This window comes from Zonotrichia leucophrys, chromosome 2 (genome assembly GCF_028769735.1).
Source record: "Zonotrichia leucophrys gambelii isolate GWCS_2022_RI chromosome 2, RI_Zleu_2.0, whole genome shotgun sequence".
NCBI lineage: Eukaryota > Metazoa > Chordata > Aves > Passeriformes > Passerellidae > Zonotrichia > Zonotrichia leucophrys.
The window spans coordinates 152211970-152233294 of NC_088171.1; the positions used below are offsets into that span (position 1 = coordinate 152211970).

Genomic DNA, 21325 nt, shown 5'->3' on the forward strand with positions numbered 1-21325 from the left:
GATCTCTGGATTCCTGAACCTCCATCACTGTGATCCCCAAGTTCTTGAATGTCCATCACTGGATCAGCATCTCCTGTAGCATCCATCACTAGGATCCCAAATATTCCCCAAGAGAGCCAGCACCACAAAATCCCCTCCTGGTCCAAATTCCCAAAGCGTGGAGCCAGGAAAGAATCCCCTGCCCACCCAGGTCTCCTCTCATTCTCTGCCTCCCCCAGATCCCTGCACAATTCCCAGAGCACCAGCTGGGTCCCCCCTCACCCTCTGCCTCCCCCAAATCCCTGCACAATTCCCAGAGCACCAGCTGCTCTTTTCCCACTCAGAATCCATCAAAGGGACAAAACAGGGGCTGTGACACCAACCCCTGTGCCCTGCTGCCTTCCCATATGTTCCATCTCCACCCTGCACTTCCCATCGAGCTGAGGCTGGACAAAACTCATGACAGAAGTGACTCCAATCCCGATTCCTCCTGGAGCTTCATTCCCGGCTCAGCTCAGGGACAGCCAGGAACTAAACCCACGGCAGCTGCTTTCCTTTAACCTCTTTTTTCCCCCAAAAAATCCCCCCACTTTTCTACCCATGCAGCCCCATCCCAGGGTGCCCCCTGTGCTGGGACACCCCCCCACCCCCAAATGCGATTCCCATCTGGAATTCCTCTAGATGTCACCCTCAGCCATCTTTTCCACACAAACACCCCCCCTCCTCCTCCCCCGGCTCGCATTTTCCTTTCTCCAAGATCTTTTTTTTTTTTTTTTTTTAAATTCCTTTCTGATCTCTTTCCGGCCATGTGTGATTGCAGTTTCCTCCGGGCGTCCATTTCATCAGCCCGAAATTAAGGAGCAGCAGAGGGGAAAAAAAAAAAAGGGGCGGCGGGCGGGCGGGCTGTGGGAACCCCCTCCCCTTCCCCCCCATCCCACCTCCCCACCCACCTCCGACCACCCCAACCCCGCATCCCACATCCCTTCCCACCGCCATCCCGCTGCTCCCCAAACCTTCCCCAACACCTCCCGACACCCCATTCCCAAACCCCGGCCCCGCTCGGCCCGGAGGCCGGGGAGAGAGGGAGGAAGGAGGAGGATTTTTGCCACCTCACCACCATCACTTTTGGGGTGACTTGGCTCTTTTTTTTTTTGCCTTTTTTTTTTTTTCTGTGGGGCTGGATTTTTTTCCTCCTCCCCACATCCAAAAACTCATCCGCGAGCAAGGCCGGCGTTGTCTCTTCTGGATGCCAGCGCCAGGGCCGGATCCAGCCTTGGTGACACGAAGGTCACGGTACCTCCAGCCCGGCCTTTTCCTCCCCGCTGTCGCCAATCCCGGAGGCTGCGCGTCCTGCCCGTGCTCCGCTCGTCCGTAGAGGAAAACCCACGCCCGGGGCGATCCCAGAAAAATCCCCAGGGGAAGCTTTCGGCCCTTTGGTTCCGTCCTCTCCTGCATGAGACAATCCCGGCTGTGCGGCTCCGCCGGGCGATGGCCGAGCAGTGAAGATGTCCATGGCCAGGCACAACAGCGTCAATGGCTTCTTGGAGGACACCAGGATGGAGCCGGGGGACATGGGCAGGATCCTGCGCTGCCTGGAGATGGGCACCGTCCTCACCTTGTTCTACCAGAAGAAGTCGCAGAGGCCGGAGAGAAGGACCTTCCAGGTGAAGCTGGAGACGCGCCAGATCATCTGGAGCCGGACGCCCGAGAAGGTGGAGGGGGACAGTGAGTATCGGGGGAACAGGGAGGATTAGGAGGATTGGGGGGGACAGGGAGGATTGGGAGGACAGGGAGGATTGAGGGGACAGGCGAGTATCAGTGGCAGCGGCGTTGGGGGGCTGGGGATGTGCTGGTGGGATGCTGAGCAGAATTGGGGTGACTGGCTGGGGGTGTTCTGGGCGTGTTGGGGTGCCCTGCCACAGTGGGGTAAGTGGTTGTGGGGTGCTTGGATGTGTTGGGAGGTCCTACTGTAGTGAGGGGGGCGATTGTGGAGTGCTGGATGTGTTGGGGTGCCTGGGTTTTGTGGCATGTCCTACAGTGGTGGGGTAATTGCTTGTGGGGTGCCTGGGTCTGTTGGGGTGTCCTACAGCCCTGGGGGGGGGTTCTGGGCATGCTGGGTTTCCCAGCCATGATGGGGTAACTGTTTGTGGGGTGCCTGACTGTGTTGGGGTGTCCTGCAGTGGTAGGGTAATTGATTGTGGGGTGCCTGGGTCTGTTGAGGTGACCTACAGTGGTGGGGTAACTGGTTATGGGATTCCTGGCTGTGTTGGGATGTCCTTCCATGGTGGGGTAACTGGTTATGGGATTCCTGGCTGTGTTGGGATGTCCTTCCATGGTGGGGTAACTGGTTATGGGGTTCCTGGCTGTGTTGGGATGTCCTTCCATGGTGGGGTAACGGGTTGTGGGGTTCCTGGCTGTGTTGGGATGTCCTTCCATGGTGGGGTAACTGGTTATAGGGTGCTTGATCTTAGTGGGATGTCCTACAGTGGTGGGGTGACAGTTTTTGGGGTGCCTGGATGTGATGGTGTGTTCTGCCATGGAGGGGTGACTGGTTGTGGAATTCCTGGCCACAGGGGGATGTCCTACCATGGTGGGATGTTCTCCCCTATGGAATGTCCTACCCCAGTGGGATATTCACCCCTATGGAATGTCCTACCTTGTCAGGGTGTCTGGCCATGGGGTGATTCCCATAAAAGCAAGAGCTGCTGGGCTGAGCATCCCTCACCTCCTCCATCCCACCTTGGAAGTTGTTCTGTGGGATCAAGCTGCTTCTGTTTCATCCCCATGGATTTATATCCTCCCTGGCAAGGAGGGAAAAGAATGGCCATCCCTGTTCCTGCTCATGGTGCTTTTTTAACCCCAAAACCCCACTGGAGAATCCATAAAAATCACCCTTCCATGTGGTGGTTAGGAGGTTGTTGGGATGTCCTCCCAACAGTGGGAATTGTTGGGGCTCCATGTCTTGGTGCTCATTACCTCAAAGCTTTAATTGAGCTAAAAAAATCCAGTTGAAGGAAGATTGGGGTGCCATGAAGCTACACCATCACCTCATCCCACATCCCTGTGCAGGGAAGGAAATCAGTTTTGGAATATCACCTCACCTGGGTGATGGCAAAACCCACCCCAGAGGTTTGGGAGGTACCAAAATCACCAATGACCCCCCTAAAAAATCACCACCTACTCCTGATTCTCTGCAAGATACAGCAAAATCCTCAGGAAGCTTCAGCTCCTGCTTGGAGGTGCTGATCCCAAGGTGGAATTCCAGATTTGAGCCAGGAAAAGGAGGGTGGCACTCAGAGCTGAGCACAGGCATGAGCAGGATCCATGTTTCTCTGGACTTTTTGGATACAGGAGCAGATCTGTGGGAGCAGAAGGTGATGGGAGGAAGGGCACCCAGTTTTGGAGAGGTATTTTAGATCCTCATGGAGAGGAACTTGTTATCCAGTCATGGAAATAATGCATTTCCAGCTCCTTGTTTTTTCCGGAAGCTCCGTGCACTGCCAGGTCAGGATCTCAGGTTGCTCCGATGCTGTGCCTCAGTTTCCCCTCTGGAGCTTTAGGATCTGTCTTTTCCCATACAACAGCTCAATCTCCCCCATAGGAATGAGTAGGCATCCTCCAAGGTCATCCAGAAGGATGAAAAAAGGATGAAAATCCTTCTGGAAATGTGCAATCCTGCCATCCCATCCCACCATTCCCGTTTCCTAGTCTGGAGTGAGAGAAATCCCCATCCTGGTGCTGGGCTGGAGCATCCTCACCCCCTGCTCCATCCCTCTCTTCCCACTCTCTCTGATTTTATGGAAGCATCGGGATCTCCCAGACCTCACGCCTGCCCAGACCATTTTAAATCCCCCCCTTCAAGCCAGAGGGATTAGTGGGAAGTGCTGATGTCTCTGTTAGGGGCTGTCAGGGCCAGGACACGGATCCTGGCTCTCCCCTGGACCCCCAGGATAATTACACGCTTTGTTAAGCAGCCTCTGGACGCGTGTCTGTGTGTCCATGCCTGGGATTGTGTCCATGCCTGGGAATGCCTGGAGCATGGCCTCCAAAATTAACCTCATCCTGGAGGGCTTCCAGCTCGTCGCCCTCAGCAGACCCCAGTTCCCAGTGCAAGGAATCTGGTGGAAAACAGCCCCCAAAAAAAGGATTTTTACAAGAAATGAAAGGAAACGGGGGTGAAGGCAGCGTGAAAAATCCAAGAGGATTTTGGAGAGGTGGTTTGATGACACCTCCAGCCTTGTTAATGGCAAATAATTGGAATTAGGACTTTTTTTGGGAGGACAAAATCCAGTTGGGATTTATCACTGTTGGACAAGGAGGAAATATTTTATTTTGGTTTTTAAACCACACCACAGGATCCCAGCAGGACACGGTTTTCCAATTTCCCCTGTCCAGGAGGGTCTGAGCTGCCACATCCTGCAAGAAGGGATGACCCCAGTGCCCAGGCCAGCAGGAATTCCCAGCACAACCATTCCCTCCAACCCCTTTGCTTCCCTCTTAACACCTGAAAAAAATCTCCCAGGCTCTCAGCATCCCTAAAATCCCACTGGGCAGAACCTGCTCCTCCATCATCTCCCCACCATTCCAAATCTTTTTTTTTGCACCATGCCGCTCGCTTTGCATTAGAAAAGAAAAGGGGTTTTCGCAGCTGGAACCGACTTCCAGAGTGTTTTAATCGCCCAGGACAATGGAGACAATGCGGGGAGGAGTTTGGAGACAGAGTTCTGACAGGATCGAGGCAAATCCGCTGCAGATGTGGTTTCCAGGAAGCTGCTGCTCGGGTGCATTGTGCAGCCCCTCGCCGCTCCCTTTTCCCCTGGTTTTCCATGGGAATGGGCTGTTTGCCCTGGGAGAGAAGGATTTGAGGTGTTAGTGGGTGAAAAATTGCTGCTGGCAGCCCAGAAATTCCCCATGTCCTCGGTTCATCACACAGCGCAGGCAGCAGGAAAATGGGAATTCTGCCCTCTGCCCCTGAGACCTGCAGAGCTGCCTCCAGCGCTGGGGTCCAAGAGCAGGATGGAGATGCTGGAGTGAGTCCAGAGGAAGCCATGGAGATGCTCCAAGGGATGGAGCCCCTCTGCTCTGGAAAGCTGGGAATGTCCAGCCTGGAGAAAAGACGGATCCAGGGAGACCTCACAGCCCCTTCCAGTGCCTGAAGGGGCTCCAAGAAAGCTGGAGAGGGATTTGGAACAAGGAATGGAGGGACAGGGCACAGGGAGTGGCTTCCCACTGCCAGAGGACAGGGATACGTGGGATATTGGGAAGGAATTCTTCCCTGGGAGGGTGCTGAGACCCTGGCACAGATTGCTCAGAGAAGCTGTGGCTGCTCCTGGATCCCTGGAAGTGTCCAAGGCCAGGGCTTGGAGCAACCTGGGATAGTGGAAGGTGTCCCCACCCATGGCAGGGGATGGAATGAGATGATCTTTAATGTTCCTTCCAACACAAACCATTCCTGGAATTAGGAATGGCTCCCAGAGTTCAGGTGCAAGGCCAGATCCTGGAGGAGTTAAATCCAAGGAGTAACAGCATTGCCACCTGTTAGCAAAGCCATGGTAGCCACTGGCTCCTCACCACTCCCTGGCACCCTGTGGATGGGCAGGTTTGGGGTCGAGTCGCTGCTTTTTAACCTATAAACCCATTTTTATCCCCAAAATCTGCCCGTTCTTATGGAAGAAGGTTTGCTCTGAGCCATGGGAGCCATGCAGTGACAACTGAGTTTCTTTCCTTGAGAATCTTGTCCCAAAACAAAGCTCGTGCTGGGGTGCAGAGCTCTTCTGTGTCACTTGTGCTAAAATCCCACCCTGATTCGTGAAATTTGGCTTGCGCTCATCCAGCAAAAGAAGGCTGGATAAAGCCTCCACTGTTTTCCGGAGCTTTTCCGCCAAGAAAAACTATTCTTCCCCTCTTTTCTTGCTTAATGAGCCCGATTCCTCCCCCCATCCCTTATTCCTCCCTGCATTCAGCTTTTCTCTCCCCTTTGGATCCCCCCGCTTCGGATTCGGCCGAGGGTTTCCACCAAGGCACGTCTGCAGCCTTCCCCACCACCACATCGGAAACGCAGCCGGGCTGGAAATTCTCCGGGAAATGACCCATTTCCTCGGCAGGACAATACCCCTGGCGAGGTGGTCCGGCCGCCCTGGGTCACACAAAGCCCTTTCCGGTGTCGGTGGCTCGTTCCCAGAGGGCAAATCTGACCGGGGGGTGACGGTTGTGGGATCAAGAACAATTTTGTGTGTTGTTCCTAATATTATGTTATTATTCTTGCTCCCAGTGGGATGTGTCCACTGGGAAAACTGGAAATGTCCCTTGGTGGAGTAGCAGTGAGGAAGAGCGTGGTCCGGAAACCCGGCCCTGCCGCCGCTGTTGGAGCTTTATTTAGCGGGATAATGAGGGAGCAGAGCAGCAGGAAAGCAACGCCCTGCGGTCCCAGCTGCCAGGGCTCCAAATTGCCACTTTTGGGAAGAGTTCTCCAAGGAAAACACGAGCTCAGCCTATCCCAGCGCAGGGTCTGGCTTGGGGAGGACAAGGTGGCTGGAGATTTGCTGGTTGGGATGGGGTGGGATGAGCCTGGAGGATGCGTGGCAGCCACAAAGCTGGGAAAAGAGTGGGCAGCGCTGCTGGGATGCCACGTCCTGGGGACACGAGTTCCTGGAGGACACACAGGGCTGGGGGCCACCAGGCACAGGGAGGCAGGGCTGCAGGGACACCCTGTCCTTGGGACACACATCCCTGGATGAGACTTCTCCGTGGCATCCATGGTGTTGTCACTCAGCTGCAGAAGCATTGGAGGAGGGACCTCATCCTGGGGACATCCTGGGACACAGATCCCTGGAGGACACGTGGCTGTGTCATCCTGGTCCTCTCACACAGCTGTAGCAGCATTGCAGGGACCTCATCTTAGGGACATCCTGGGATACAGATCCCGGGAGGACATGTGGCTGTGTCATCCTGGTCCTCTCACAGAGCTACAGGGACCCCATCTTGGGGACATCCTGGGACACAGATCCCTGGAAGACACAAGGCCATGACACCCTGATACCATCCCACCCCAATGGGCAGTGCCATGGAGACAGCCCATCCTGGGGACACAATTCCCTGGAGGACACGTGGCTGTGTCATCCTGGTCCTCTCACACAGCTGTAGCAGCATTGCAGGGACCTCATCTTGGGGACATCCTGGGACACAGATCCCTGGAAGACACAAGGCCATGACACCCCGGTGCCATCCCACTCCAATGGGCAGTGCCATGGAGACAGCCCATCCTGGGGACACAATTCCCTGGAGGACACGTGGCCATGGCATCCATGGTGGTGCACTCAGCTGCAGCAGCACTTCAGGGACACCCCATACTGGGGACATCCTGGGACACCCCATACTGGGGACATCCTGGGACACAGATCCCTGGAGGACATGTGGCTGTGTCATCCTGGTCCTCTCACACAGCTACAGGGACCCCATCTTGGGGACATCCTGGGACACAGATCCCTGGAACACACGTGACTGTGTCATCCTGGTCTTCACACACAGCTGTAGCAACACTGCAAGGACCCCATCCTGGGGACATCCTGGGACACAGATCCCTGGAGGACACGTGACTGTGTCCTCCTGGTCCTCTCACACAGCTGTAGCAGCACTGCAGGGACCTCATCCTGGGGACATCCTGGGACACAGATCCCTAGAGGACACAAGGCCATGACACCCTGGTGCCATCCCACTCCAATGGGCAGTGCCACAGGGACATCCCATCTTGGGATCATGGTTCCCTGAATGGACATACCTTATCCATGATGCCATTGCACATCACTGGAGGACACTGGGGACATGTCACCCTCAAAGCCACGTGGCCACAGCACCTACAATTCCATAATTCCATCACGCACTCCTGAGGGTATCCCATCCTGGCAACAAGGTTCTCCAGAGGACTCATGTCCCCCTGGAATTCCCACTTCCCTGAACCACTCACATGAGGCTGTGGTGGCAGGGGACACTTTCGTGTTCCTCTCTCCCCGCAGTCGACATTCGGGAGATCAAGGAGATCCGCCTGGGGAAAAATTCCCGGGATTTCGAGCGCTACCCCGAGGACGCTCGCAAGCTGGACTTCACCATGTGCTTCATCATCCTCTACGGGATGGACTTCAGGCTGCGGACCCTCAGTGTGGCTGGTGAGTTGGATCCTTCCCCATTCCCTGTGTCCATCCTTGGGGTCCCACCCCTTTCCCAACATCCCATCATCCCCATCCCAACCTCATCGCCCTCCTCTTCCTCCAACAGCTTTCTGCGAGGAGGACATCAACCTATGGATAACGGGGCTCAACTGGCTGGTGGCTGACACCCAGAGAGCCCAGACCCCACTGCAGATCGAGAGGTGAGGAAGGACCAGCAGATCCCATTTCCTGGTCCCTGTTTTGGGAAGAAAACGTGCCCTGGGCTTGGGCCTCTTTGGGATTGATCACTGTCTGTCCATCCTTTCCTTCCCAGGTGGCTACGGAAGCAGTTTGATGGGATGGACCGGGCCAGGGAAGGCAGGTGAGCCACCAGCACGGTGGGTTCAGCTGGACAGAACCATAATCCCCCTGTTGCATCCCAAATCTGGATGTTGAGCCAGGCTAGGGGTGAGGTTTGTGGGACAAGGGAGCACCAGGGTTTTTGGGATGCTTGAAGGCGCCAAAAATCAGAGATTGGGTGCAGGTCACATCCTTGTGACTGTGAGGACCACTGGGACCCATCCCCAGTGCCACATTTTCACCAGTGCCAGAGAGGCCAGGCCATTAAAAACCATAATTACCTTTCCAAGACAGGAAAACTCCAAAACAAAGGGAATATGGACTTAAATTATTATGGGTATGGGAATGGGCATCACCTCCAAGTAGGATGATTTCTTAAGAGTGCCCAGTTTGTTCTTGTATGCACTTCCTCTCCTTGTCCCTCTACTCACACTCATGCCAGCCATCACATAATTGATCTCAGAAACATGGAATCGTGGAATGGTTTGAGTTGGAAAGGACATCAAAAATCATCCAGTTCCACCTTCCACTAGACCAGGTTGCTCCAAGCCCCATCCAACCTGGCCTTGGACACCTTCCAGAATGAGACATCCACAGTTTCCCTGGGTCCTGTGCCACTGCAGGGATCCAGAGGCCAGGAGGGTGGGATCCCTATGCCAGGCACCAACATTTGGGGTGGGACCCTTGCTGTTGGGAGCTGAGACTCATCCAGGAATCTGGCAGTACCCTGACTCTGGTTTTCCCTCTGGCAGCATCACAGTGAAGGACCTGAAGGCGATGCTGCCCCAGGTCAACTATCGTGTTCCCAACATGAGATTCCTGCGGGATAAACTCGTGGTAAGGACCCTCTGGACATCCCAGCCATGAGGGAAATGCTCTTCAACCTGCACCACATGGGCTGGGGCCACCATGGTGGTCCCTGGTTCCAATGGAGTGGCCCCACTCTCATCCAGCCCCGTCTCCCACAGGAAGTGGAAGCCAGAAATGAGATGACTTTCTCCCACTTCATCCAGTTCTACAAAAACCTGATGTTTGATGCCCAGAAGTCGGTAAGATCCATGGTTTGGCCTCCCAGATATACCCATCCTGGTGGGATGTGTCCCCCTCCAGCTAAGCCTGGACCCCTTGTCTGCCTTCCAGGTCATTGAGCAGCTGGAGCTCTCCTTCCCCTTGCGGTGAGATCCCAGCTCCCATCGCAGTCAATATTCCAAGAGTTGGATCTGTAAAGTGGGAAAAGCCAGGCTGTGGGGCAGAGAAGAGAATGGGGATGGGGATGGGAGAAGGAATAGGATAGAGGATGGGAACAGGGATGGGAGAGGGGATAGAAGCAGTGATGGGAGTAGAGATGGGAATATGGGTGCAGAAGGGATGTGGGAGCAATGATGGGAGCTGGGATGGAAGCAAGGATAGGAGCAGGAATGGGAGAAGGGGTGAGCAGCAATGGGAGATGGGATGGCTGCCAGGGATGTAGGGACATGTCACCCTGCCCATCTCACAATATCCTTGGACAACGCAGCAGATTCCAGCTGCTGCCAGCCTCTCCCAGTCACAGGGTGGAGGGACTGGTGGGAATGGGGGTCATGGGGAGGCTGAGCTGCAGATGGGCACTGATTGCCTCAACTCTGCCATGGGATCTATCCCAACTCGTTCTCCTGCTCCTCACTGGTGGCTGCTCCTTGTCCCAGGAATGTGGACCGCCCTGAGCTGTGCCAAGTGTCCCTCTACGACTTCCAGAAGTTCCTGCTGCATGACCAGAAGGTGGGGCTTCCCTGAGACCTCTGCAGCCTAAGGAGCCCACATGGGATGCTCCAGCCCAGTTCCCCCCCTAACAACAGCCATGTTTGTATCCCAGGAATCGTGGGCCAGTGACGTGGGCGTGGTGCGGGACTACATGTGCTCCTACCTCAAGGAGAGCTCCAACGACGCGTCGGAGCCCTCCTTCCAGCTGGATGAGGTGGGTGGCCCCACACAGTGTCCTCACAGGGATCTCCCCGGCACCATCAGGCTCTGACCTCTCTGTTTCTCCCCCTGCCAGTTCCTCACATACCTCTTCTCCAAGGAAAACATGGTGATGGATGCTAAGTACGAGCGTGTGGTGCCTGAGGAGATGAACCACCCCTTGTCCCAGTACTGGATCTCCTCATCCCACAACACGTAAGGAATTTTCCCTCTCATGGGCGTTCTTCAGGGACATCCATGAGCATCCCATCATCCTTTTCTCTCCTCTGCAGGTACCTGACAGGAGACCAGTTCTCCAGTGAGTCCTCCCTGGAGGCATACGCCCGGTGCCTGCGGATGGGCTGCCGCTGTATCGAGTGTGAGTCCCTCCAGCCCTTCATAGGGATGCTGGAACTCCTCATGTCCCATCAAACAGACCATTCCCTGCCCCCATCCCATGCCACCAGGGCAGAGGATCTTTCCCTGTCATTTGGGTGCCCAAAAAAATGGTTTCTAGCATGTAGTTGGTGGCAAACATGAATTAACCAAGGGGTTTTCCTTCTCAGTGGATTGCTGGGACGGCCCGGATGATCTCCCCATCATCTACCACGGCCACACGCTCACCTCCAAGATCAAATTCCTGGATGTGCTGCACACCATCAAGGAGCACGCCTTCGTCACCTCTGAGTAAGCCCCAGCTCCCCCAACGACCTCTGAATTCTGGGAAAATCTCCCCCACCTTCATCTGAGGCCACCATTCCACCTGCTTGCTCCAGGTTCCCCATCATCCTCTCCATCGAAGACCACTGCAGCATTGTCCAGCAGAGGAACATGGCCTGCCACTTCAAGAAGGTTTTTGGGGACATGCTCCTCACCAAGCCAGTGGACATCAATGCCGATGAGTTGCCCTCACCCACCCAGCTCAAGAAGAAAATTCTAATCAAGGTGTGGAGCAGGCAAAACCTCTCTTTGCAGGAGGGGCACAGATTGTGTCGGGTTCTACACCAAGATATGGTCAAGAGGAACAAGGGATGGTGGGAAGGCACCTGTGGGAGGTTGATCCTGAGGGTTGGGAGGTCAGTGTGAGCCATGGCCACCACTGAGCTCCCCTCCCTGGGTGTCTCTCAGCACAAGAAACTGGTTGAAGGGAACCTGTACGAGGAGGTCTCCACTGCCAGTTACTCAGAGAACGACATCAGCAACTCCATCAAGAATGGAATTCTCTACCTTGAAGACCCCATCGACCATGTAAGTGAGGCCCTGAGGGGCTAAGTGGGACCTGTCAGACAGTGGGGTTTGGGATGGGCTCTCCTAGACCACTGTGATGCTGTGAGGGGGAAGAAAGGGATTAAAAACCCCATCCCAAAGCTCCATCTGTCCATGTCATCCTCTTCCTCACCCCACCAATGCTCTTCCTCCTTCCCAGACCTGGAGCCCTCATTATTTTGTCCTGACAAGCAACAAGATTTACTACTCAGAGGAGACATCCCGCTACCAGTTCAACGAGGATGAAGAGGAGGTGGAGCAGAAGGAGGTGCGTGAGGGGCAGGACGCGCCCACAGGGCAAGGCGACAGCTCCGTGGGGAGGGTGACGGGGTGACAACGCCCACTTTGGGATGAACTTGCAGGAGTTCAACAACAACGAGCTGCACTTCACGGAGAAGTGGTTCCACGGCAAGCTCGGGGGTGGCCGTGACGGGCGACAGATTGCAGAGAAGCTGCTGCACGAGTACTGCACCGAGACGGGCGGCAAGGACGGCACCTTCCTGGTGCGCGAGAGCGAGACCTTCGTGGGCGACTACACCCTCTCCTTCTGGTAGGAGCTCCAGCAGGGAGGCAGGATCCCACCCTTCCCTGGGTGACCCTCCAGTTGGTGTCTGGTTTGGTGGCTGGAATGGCTTTTTTGGGGGAAATGTCACTTTTTTGTGCAGCTTGTAGCCCAAAGTGTGGGATGGTGGAGATGTGGACCCAGATTGACGTGGCTTTCTCCCACCCCATGGCAGGAGGTCCAGCCGGGTGCAGCACTGCCGGATCCACTCGAGGCAGGAGGCTGGGGCCACCAAGTTCTACCTGACGGACAACCTGGTCTTCGACAGCCTCTACAGCCTCATCTGCCACTACCGGGAGGTGCCGCTGCGCTGCAACGAGTTCGAGATGCGCCTCACCGACCCCGTGCCCCAGCCCAACGCCCACGAGAGCAAAGAGTGAGGATCCTTCCAATCCCCATCCCCTCGATCCCATGGGTCCACCAGCCTCCTCTAGCCCCAGCAGGGTGTGGAGATGCCGATGCCAGCCCCCAGTGTCCATGTTCTCCCTGGGCAGGTGGTACCACGCCAGCTTGACGCGTCTCCAGGCCGAGCACATGCTGATGCGGGTCCCGCGGGATGGAGCGTTCCTGGTGCGGAAGCGCAGCGAGCCCAACTCCTACGCCATCTCCTTCCGGTGAGTGGGGCCACCACGAGGCCACTTGGGCTTGGCCAAGCTGAGGATTTATGATAACCTATCTGTTGTGACCTCGAGCTAGGTGGCAGGGGTTTGCTGTGAGTGACACAGTGGGACACATGTCATGAAGGGGAAACCCTCTCTGTGACATCCTCAGGGTGGTCACCTTGGTGGCATCCCCAGGCATCACCTCCTGCCCATCCCCATCATGGAGCAAGGATTTGGCCACCCCTCACCCATCCCATTCCCATCTCTCCTGGCCCCAGGGCGGAGGGGAAGATCAAGCACTGCCGCATCCAGCAGGAAGGGCGGCTCTTCATGCTGGGCAGCTCGGCCGAGTTCGAGAGCCTCGTGGACCTCATCAGCTACTACGAGAAGCACCCGCTGTACCGCAAGATGAAGCTGCGCTACCCCATCAACGAGGAGACCCTGGAGAAGATGGGCACCACTGTGAGTTCTCCCAGCAATTATGGATGGTGGGGGTTCTGTGCCATAGGAAACCAAGCCCCATCCTCAGCTCCACCTTCTTTCAGAATTTTGGTTGGAGCCCAGCCAAAACTGGCCAGGCTCGTTCCACTGTCATCACCCAGCATTAAAACTCCACCATAATTCCCTTTGCCAGCAAGTTGCAAGGGGATATTAGATGCCACTCAACCTCCTCTCATCCCTTCATAGCCCCTGCCCACACCCAGGTGACCCCCTCAGGTATTTCTCCTTGCAGGAACTGGACTATGGAGCCCTGTATGAGGTGCGGACTCCTCATTTCTACGTAGAGGCCAACAAGATGCCAATGGCCAGGGTAAGGGGCCAAGCTGGTGTCCTGGGGAGGTGGTGGGATATGGCAATTCAAGTGGTGGGGTTTCTGGGTGGTTCTTCCTCAGATCCACACCTCCCAGCACTGCTAGCCAGAGAAATGGTTGAGTTGTGCTCCGTTTCTTTGACCCTCAAGTGATGCTGGAGCTGGACCCAGCCAACATCACCATCACTTGGGGACAGTCCGAGCTCCATTGACAGCATTGGCACATTGTAGTGGGGGACAGGGCTGGAGAGACCCCAGCCTGGAGCAGGGACCTGGCAGAAGTTTGCCCCAACAGCAAGGAAATCCCTTTGCACTGGGAAACCCTTAAAAAGCAGGTCTAGGGTCAGCTCCCAAGTGGTACAGTCTCCATCCTCAGAGGTTTTTGGGACTTGGTTGTTCTTGGAGTTGACTCAGTCTCCATGCTTGGGGGTTTTTGTGACTGGACGTATTTTGGAGTTAACCCTGGAAGAGGCTGGACTGGAGCCCTAAGGCTCCTTTCCTGTGGTCCTACAATCCCATGGTCCAGCGCTGCTGCTGCCTTAATGGTCCCTTTGCAGCAAGGTAAGATCACACACAGGAAAACTTTACCCAGAGGGGGTTTTTCCAGAGGTTGTGGTAATATCAGAGGATTAACCCTTCAGTGCACCAGGAGAAACCACTGGGGATCCCAAAAAAGGACCCTGATCTGCTCTGAATGTGGTGATTCTGCAGGACCACAGGCACCTCCAGCCCTCCTGTCCCCTCTAACCCATCCCAGTGGAAGCTGGAGAGGGACTTTTTGTCAGGAACTGCAGATAGGTCAAGGAGTAATGGTTACAAAATGAAGGAAATTCAGGTTAGATATTAGGAAGAAATTTTTTACTGTGAGGGTGGTGAGACATCAGAATAGAGAAGTTGTGGATGGTCCCTCCCTGGAAATGCCCAAGGCCAGGTTGGATGGAACTTGGAGCATCTGGTGGAAGGTATCTCTGCCCATGGTGGAATGGGTTGGAATGTGATGACCTTTAAGGTCTATTCCAACCCCATAACATTCTGTGATGCCATGATTTGGGGTCAGGATCCCCCACACTCCGCTGTGGGGGCTCAAGGGGCTGGGCTGGGTGTGTCACCAGGCGCTGGGTGGTGACACACGTGTCCCTCCTCCCGGTGTCCCCAGTGCACGGTGAAGGCTCTGTATGACTACAAAGCACAACGGGAGGACGAGCTGTCGTTCTGCAAGCAGGCCATCATCCACAACGTGGACAAGCAGGACGGCGGCTGGTGAGAGCTGTCACTTGGGTGTCACCGTGGGCGGGAGAGGGAGGGGACACCCCGGGTATTCCCACTGCGTGTTTTAACTCAGCCTCCTTCTTTGTCCCCCCACCCTTTCTCCGACCACCCCCTGGCACCGCATGCAGCAGGGACACCCCTGTCCCCCCCTCCCCAAAATCTGTCCGCTCTCCTTGATCCTCTCACCCCTTGCAGGTGGCGAGGGGACTACGGGGGCAAGAAGCAGCTCTGGTTCCCGGCCAACTACGTGGAGGAGATCGTCGGCACCCAGGAGCAGGATGAGGCTGTGAGTGACACCTCTCTGGGATCCTGGGAGTGAGGACACGGGAGGGTCCCAAGAGCCTTGACCAAATCCAGATCCTTATCCTGAGGCTGGGAGATGCTCACAATCCTGATCCAGCTTGGATTCTTATCCACAGGCTGGGGGATGCTTATGGTTCTGCTCCAGCCTAGACCCTTATCCAGAGTCTGGGGAATGTTCCTGGTCCTATATCAACTTGGACCTATTTCTGGGACTTGGGAAATGCTCCTGGTCCTTTTACAGCCCATATCTCTATCCAGAGGCTGTGGGATGCTCCCAGCCCCACTCCAGCTTGGACCATTTTCTGGAAGCTGCAGGATACTCCAAATCTTGTACCAGCCCAGATCTTTATCCAGTGGCTGAGGAATGCTCCTGGTCCTCTCCAGCCCAGACCCTTACCCTGAGGCTGGGGGATGATTGTGCTCCTGCTCCAGTCCAGATTCTTATCTGGAGGCTGAGGGATGTTCTTGGCCCCACTCCCACGTAGACAGTTTATTATAAGCTGGAGGATGCTCCCAGTCCTGTTCCAGCCCTGATCTCTCTCTGGAGGCTGGGTGATAATCTTGGCCACACTCCAGCTTGGATCCTTTCCTGGAAACTGGAGGATGCTCCCAGCCTTTCGCCAGCTCAGACCCTTATCCAGAATCTGGGGGATGCTCCTGGTCCCATAGATTTGGGGGATGCTCTTGGTCCTGTTCCAACCCAGACCTTTATCCAGAATCTGGGGGATGCTCCCAGCCCTGTACCAGCCCAGACCTTTATCCAGAATCTGAGGGATGCTCCTGGTCCTACTCCAACCCAGCTCTTGGGGTGATGCTCCTGGATGATTTTTCCCTTCTTTTCCTCAGATTTGTCCGGCTCAGTGGGCTGGGTGGTGGCTGCCTGTAACCCACAGGCCTCCCCCATTTTACCTCTTCCTTCCTCTCTTGCAGTCATCAGAAAACAGCCCCCTGGGGAACTTCCTGAAGGGCTTCATCGATGTCCCGTCCTGCCACGTCGGTGAGTGTCCCTACTTATGGATTTGGGGGGAATTTGGAGGGATTGGGATGTCCAGATGATTCAGGGGACATTTTGCCTTGATTCCAAGGGCGTGTTTCAGCATGGAAAGCTGAAGCCACACATTGAAAAAAATGGGATCCCCACAGGAGGAGGATCCTGATGGATGGTGGGGTGCCAGGAGGGGCTGGTGGGGGCCCGGGAGCGGGACCGCTGAGGTTTCGTTTGCTCCACAGAGCCATCCGTTGGGAATGTCTTCGAGTAAAGCCCCCCTCTGATGTCCTTATAGTTATCTCCAAAGACGGGAGGAGCTCCAAACCATTTGTCTTCACCATCCATTCCCAGCAGATGTCCCACGCAGCCCAGTCGCTGGACGTGGCCGCAGACACGCAGGAGGAACTCAGCGAGTGGGTGGCCAAGATCCGGGAGGCCACGCAGAACGCCGACGCCAGGGTGAGGGGATGCAGAGGACGGGGCTGGATGGTCCCTTTCTCTTGGAGATTGTTCCTAATATCTCCAAAGGAAGAGTCTGGGGGAAGACTTGCAGCTCCTGTTTTTCCTGGTGCAGATGCAAGAGGGGAAGATCATGGAGCGGAGGAAGAAGATCGCCCTGGAGCTCTCGGAGCTGGTCGTGTATTGCCGCCCGGTGCCGTTCGATGAGGACAGTAAGTCCTGGAGAGGCGGGATAAAGGCATGAATTGTGGAAAGAGACAGGTGGGAAGAACTATCCAGGTCTCGTTCCTTCCCTGATGGCCACTTGGTGCTTGCAGAGATTGGCACGGACAAGGCGTGTTACCGGGACATGTCCTCCTTCCCCGAGACCAAGGCGGAGAAATACGCCAACCGCAGCAAGGGCAAGAAGTTCCTGCAGTACAACCGCCGCCAGCTGAGCCGCATCTACCCCAAGGGACAGCGCCTGGACTCCTCCAACTATGACCCACTGCCCATGTGGATCTGTGGGAGCCAGCTCGTGGCCCTCAACTTCCAGACGCCCGGTAAATCCTGCTCCTGGGGTTGTTGTTGGGCTCATCCCCGAAGGTCGTCTCAAAATTCCCATTTCCAATGCTTCTGCCCTGGGTCGTCTTGTTGGAGGTGGTTTGGGTGATCTCTCCAACCTTTGTCTCCGTCCTCATGGGGGCATGAGTGGTTTGGATGCTCTTCAGCCTTTTCCTCATCCTGATGGGAACACAGGAGGTGGTTTGGATGATCTCTCCAAGCTTTGTCCTCATCCTGATAGGCATAGAGGAGGTGGTTTGGATGATCTCTTCAACCTTTTCCTCATCCTGATGGGAACACAGGAGGTGGTTTGGATGATCTCTCCAAGCTTTGTCCTCATCCTGATAGGCATAGAGGAGGTGGTTTGGATGATCTTTCCAAACTTTGTCCTCATCCTGATGGAGACACAGGAGGTGGTTTGGATGCTCTCCATCCTGTGTCTCATCCTGGTGGGGATGCAGGGGGTGGTTTGAAAGATGTCTCCAATCTTTGTCCTTATCCTGTGGGGACAAGGGGGGTTTGGATGCTCTCAAGTCTTTTTCCTCATCCTGATGGGGATATCTCCATGCAATCCTTGGGTGATTCATGCAAAACTCATCTTCATCCCTCCTCCAACTACAGCTGGGGGCTCTTAGTTGGGTTTGCAGGTTAGGACCTTCTAACCAAGGACCTTGGGGAGGTCCCTGAGCCCCATGCTCAGATCTGCTCTGTCCCCATGGCCACAGACAAACCGATGCAGCTGAACCAGGCGCTCTTCATGCTCGGTGGCCGCAGCGGCTACGTCCTGCAGCCGGACATCATGAGAGACGAGACCTTCGACCCCTTCGACAAGAACAGCCTGAAGATTGTGGAGCCCATCACAGTCCAGCTGCAGGCAAGTGTGCAAGGACAGCAAGACCACCTTGAGGTGGTCACCATCAAGATGGGAACTCCTTCCTTATTTTTGGGTCAACCAGGGGTGGTTTTCATTGTTCCAGCTACCTATTTGCTCCATGGAGCTTGTTACTCTTGGGAGTTCTTCTTCATCCAGTGTGGCCAGACCTCACCCTCTTCTTCCTCTCCTTTCTCCCACAGATCCTTGGTGCCCGGCATCTCCCCAAGAACGGGAGGAGCATCGTGTGCCCCTTCGTGGAGGTGGAGGTTTGCGGCTCCGAGTATGACAACAGCAAGAACAAGACGGATGTTGTAGGTGAGTGATGTCCCCACCCTTAGGGACATCCCTGACTCTGCCCTCTGTCATCCTCTTGAGAGGACATGGGGGTGGTGTGGCCCAATTTTGTACTCTCTCCCACAGCCGACAACGGCTTCAACCCCGTCTGGCTCTTCAAGCAGTTCGTCTTTGATATCAACAACCCCGAGTTTGCCTTCCTCCGCTTCGTGGTGTATGAGGAGGACATGTTCAGTGACCCCAACTTCTTGGCACAAGCCACCTTCCCTGTCAAGGGCCTCAAAACAGGTATGGTCTTTCCATCATCATCATCGTCATCATCTCCATCATAGTCATGGAATCACAGAAGGGTTTGGGTTGGAAGGGGCTTTTAAAGGTCATCCAGTCCAAATCCCCTTCTATCATCATCTTCATCATCTATGTCATAGATCATGGAATCATAGAAGGGTTTGGGTTGAAAGGGACCTTCCTGAAATTGTCATCATGATCTCCATCACTGAGTCATGGAATCATAGAACAGTTTGGGTTGGAAGGGGCTTTTAAAGGTTGTCCAGTCCAAATCCCTTTCAACCATCATCTTCATCATCTCCGCCTTAGATCATGGAATCATGAAGGGTTTGGGTTGGAAGGGACCTTTAAAGATCTTCTGGTGCAACCCTCCTGCAATTGTCATCATCGTGATCTCAGTCAATGAGTCATGGAATCATGAAGGGTTTGGGTTGGAAGGGACCTCTAAAAGTCATGGAGTCCAGCTCCCCTGCATTGTCATCATCATTATCATGATCTCCATCATTAAGTTGTGGAGGGTTTGGATTGAAAGGGACCTCCAAAGTTCTTCTAGTGCAAACCCCTTCAATCATCATTGTTATCTCCCTGGGGTCCTGGCCATGGTGAGGGGCTTGGACCCTGCTGTGGTGCTGAGCTCGTGTTGTGATGTTGTGTCCAGGCTATCGGTCGGTGCCGTTGAAGAACAGCTACACCGAGGACCTGGAGCTCGCCTCCCTCCTCATCCACATCGAAATCATCAACGCCAAGGCAGGTGGCCCCGGCGGCTTGGGAAACCTAGAACAAGGGGATCCAATTCTTTGGTGTTTCCTGCCCACCACACCAGCCTCACACGCTTGTTTTGGAGCAGGAGGAAGATGAGGAGAACCTCTACTCATCCATCCAGCAGCTCCGGGACCGTGCCAGCGAGCTCTCCAGCCAGGTCTCCAGCTACGAGCGCACCAACGGCTGCGATTCCCGCTACCAGCAGCGCCTGGACGAGCTCCGGGCGGCCCAGGAGCGGCTCATGGAGCTCACTGAAGTCCGCAACCGCAAGTGAGTTGTCCCCTCCTTGTGGCTTTGGGACACCCCTCTTGGGGAGGGTCCCTAAGGCCACCACCCTGCTCCCCACCAGGTTGATGGAGAAGAAGAAGAGGGACCGGCAGATGGTCACCAAACGCAGCTGAGCTGGAGGGACTCAGAGCTGAGGAGCTCCCCCAGCCACCTCCTCTCCTGCCACAAAGGGAGGTGGGGTGGCCACATCCGGACCTCCCACCACGCCCAGGGCTGGGTGACAGCAGCGTGACAAATTCGGGGATGGAAGGGGGCCTTGGGTAGCTGTGCCTGTGACGGGGGTGAGGCGGGAGGTGGGACGCTCTGGCTTCAATCCCAGGTGCCTCCAGCTTCATCCCACGTTCCTGGGGCTCATGGCCACGTCCTTGTCCCCACAAGGTGGCCACAGTGGCTCTTCCTCACCCAACATTCTCAATGTCCCACCATCCCATGGCAGCCCCATGACCGATGGGGAAACTGAGGCACAGGGGCCCAGCTGGCCCAGGATGGGGCAGGACCGGCCACCTCCATCCTGGGCACAGGTGTCAGGACTGGCTGGTGGTGAGGCACCAGGATGGGGACACAGGGGACACTTCTGGGGGGGTTAGGGGGGTATTTTGCTCCCCTGCTATAAATACCTGTATTTTCTTCTTTTATCCAGCGTGTACATATGGCGTGGGGGGAGGGAGTGTCTGTACCAGCCACAGTATTAGGGCACAAGGGGGACCCCAAAATGTCCAGAGGTGTCCCAGCATGGGACCAAGGGAGCAGGGGACCAAGTCTGGGGCTGTCCCACAAGGCAGAGTGGCCTGTGACAGGGTGCCCTGAGTAGGCACCTGGTAAATACAGGCAGCAAGGTGGCCCCAGAGGACACAGGGATGTCCCCAAGGTGACCCAGAGTTGTCACCAAACTCTGGGAATGGGGACAGATCCTGACAGTAAAGCCAGCTGAGGTGGTGGCCAGCCTGACGGTGGCTGGGGACATCTTGGGGTGTCCCCTGGGGTCGGGGTGTCCCGGCAGGGGGGGACCTGTGTATTCTTTGTATGAAAATAAATCTATTTAGCCAATATTTATACCCTGTTGCTGTGACCTGGTGTCCCCTCCCTGCTCTGCTGCCACCTCAAGGTCCCCAGAGTGGGTGATGTCCCCTGGGAAGTGGCTTGGTAGTCCCAGATCCAGTGTGTCACCCTTGTCCCAGCAGCAGTGGGGACACCTGGGGGTGTGCTGTGGCAGACAGGGCCACCCAGGAAGGACACAAGGCAGAGGGACACAGGGACAATGGGTACAAGGATGTGGGGACTCAGGGCAATGGGGGCATGAGGCCATGGGGAGAGGGCTCTGGGGACACACAGCTGTGCAGGATCACAGGGCCATGCCGTGGGGACACACATGGGTCCATAGGGATTTGGGTCCATGGGGACACAAATTCATGATCCATAGGGATTTGGGTCCATGGGAACACACAGATGGATCCATGGGGACATGGGTCCATGGGGACACACACAAATCCATAGGGCTTTGGAAAGACACATGAATCCATTGGGATTTGGGTCCATGGGGACACACACCCCAGATACACAGGGACTTGGGTCCATGGGGATGCAGATTCAGGGAT

General features: G+C 55.6%; 1 protein-coding gene across 1 annotated transcript; it reads left to right on the forward strand.

The window, feature by feature from the left end:
- Positions 1-910: 910 nt before the first annotated feature.
- Positions 911-20783, forward strand: LOC135444705 (1-phosphatidylinositol 4,5-bisphosphate phosphodiesterase gamma-1-like). Its single transcript, XM_064706776.1, has 32 exons — positions 911-1704; positions 7992-8141; positions 8251-8344; positions 8458-8505; positions 9236-9320; positions 9452-9532; positions 9624-9658; positions 10169-10241; positions 10336-10437; positions 10519-10637; positions 10715-10800; positions 10988-11108; positions 11198-11366; positions 11550-11669; positions 11848-11955; positions 12050-12237; positions 12425-12625; positions 12744-12863; positions 13130-13313; positions 13585-13662; positions 14819-14922; positions 15127-15217; positions 16165-16231; positions 16518-16681; positions 16797-16893; positions 16999-17223; positions 17950-18098; positions 18299-18413; positions 18519-18680; positions 19339-19427; positions 19528-19712; positions 19792-20783. Exons 1-32 carry the CDS (start codon positions 1485-1487, stop codon positions 19841-19843), a joined length of 3882 nt encoding a protein of 1293 aa, XP_064562846.1. The 5' UTR covers positions 911-1484; the 3' UTR covers positions 19844-20783.
- The last annotated feature ends 542 nt before the right edge of the window (positions 20784-21325 follow it).

Bases quoted from the DNA above. Each gene is read 5' to 3' on its own strand.
- LOC135444705 (XM_064706776.1), top strand. From the start codon at position 1,485: ATGTCCATGGCCAGGCACAACAGCGTCAATGGCTTCTTGGAGGACACC. The intron at 9,533-9,623 runs GTAAGATCCATG...TCTGCCTTCCAG, and splicing joins TGTTTGATGCCCAGAAGTCG to GTCATTGAGCAGCTGGAGCT. The intron at 18,099-18,298 runs GCAAGTGTGCAA...TTTCTCCCACAG, and splicing joins CCATCACAGTCCAGCTGCAG to ATCCTTGGTGCCCGGCATCT.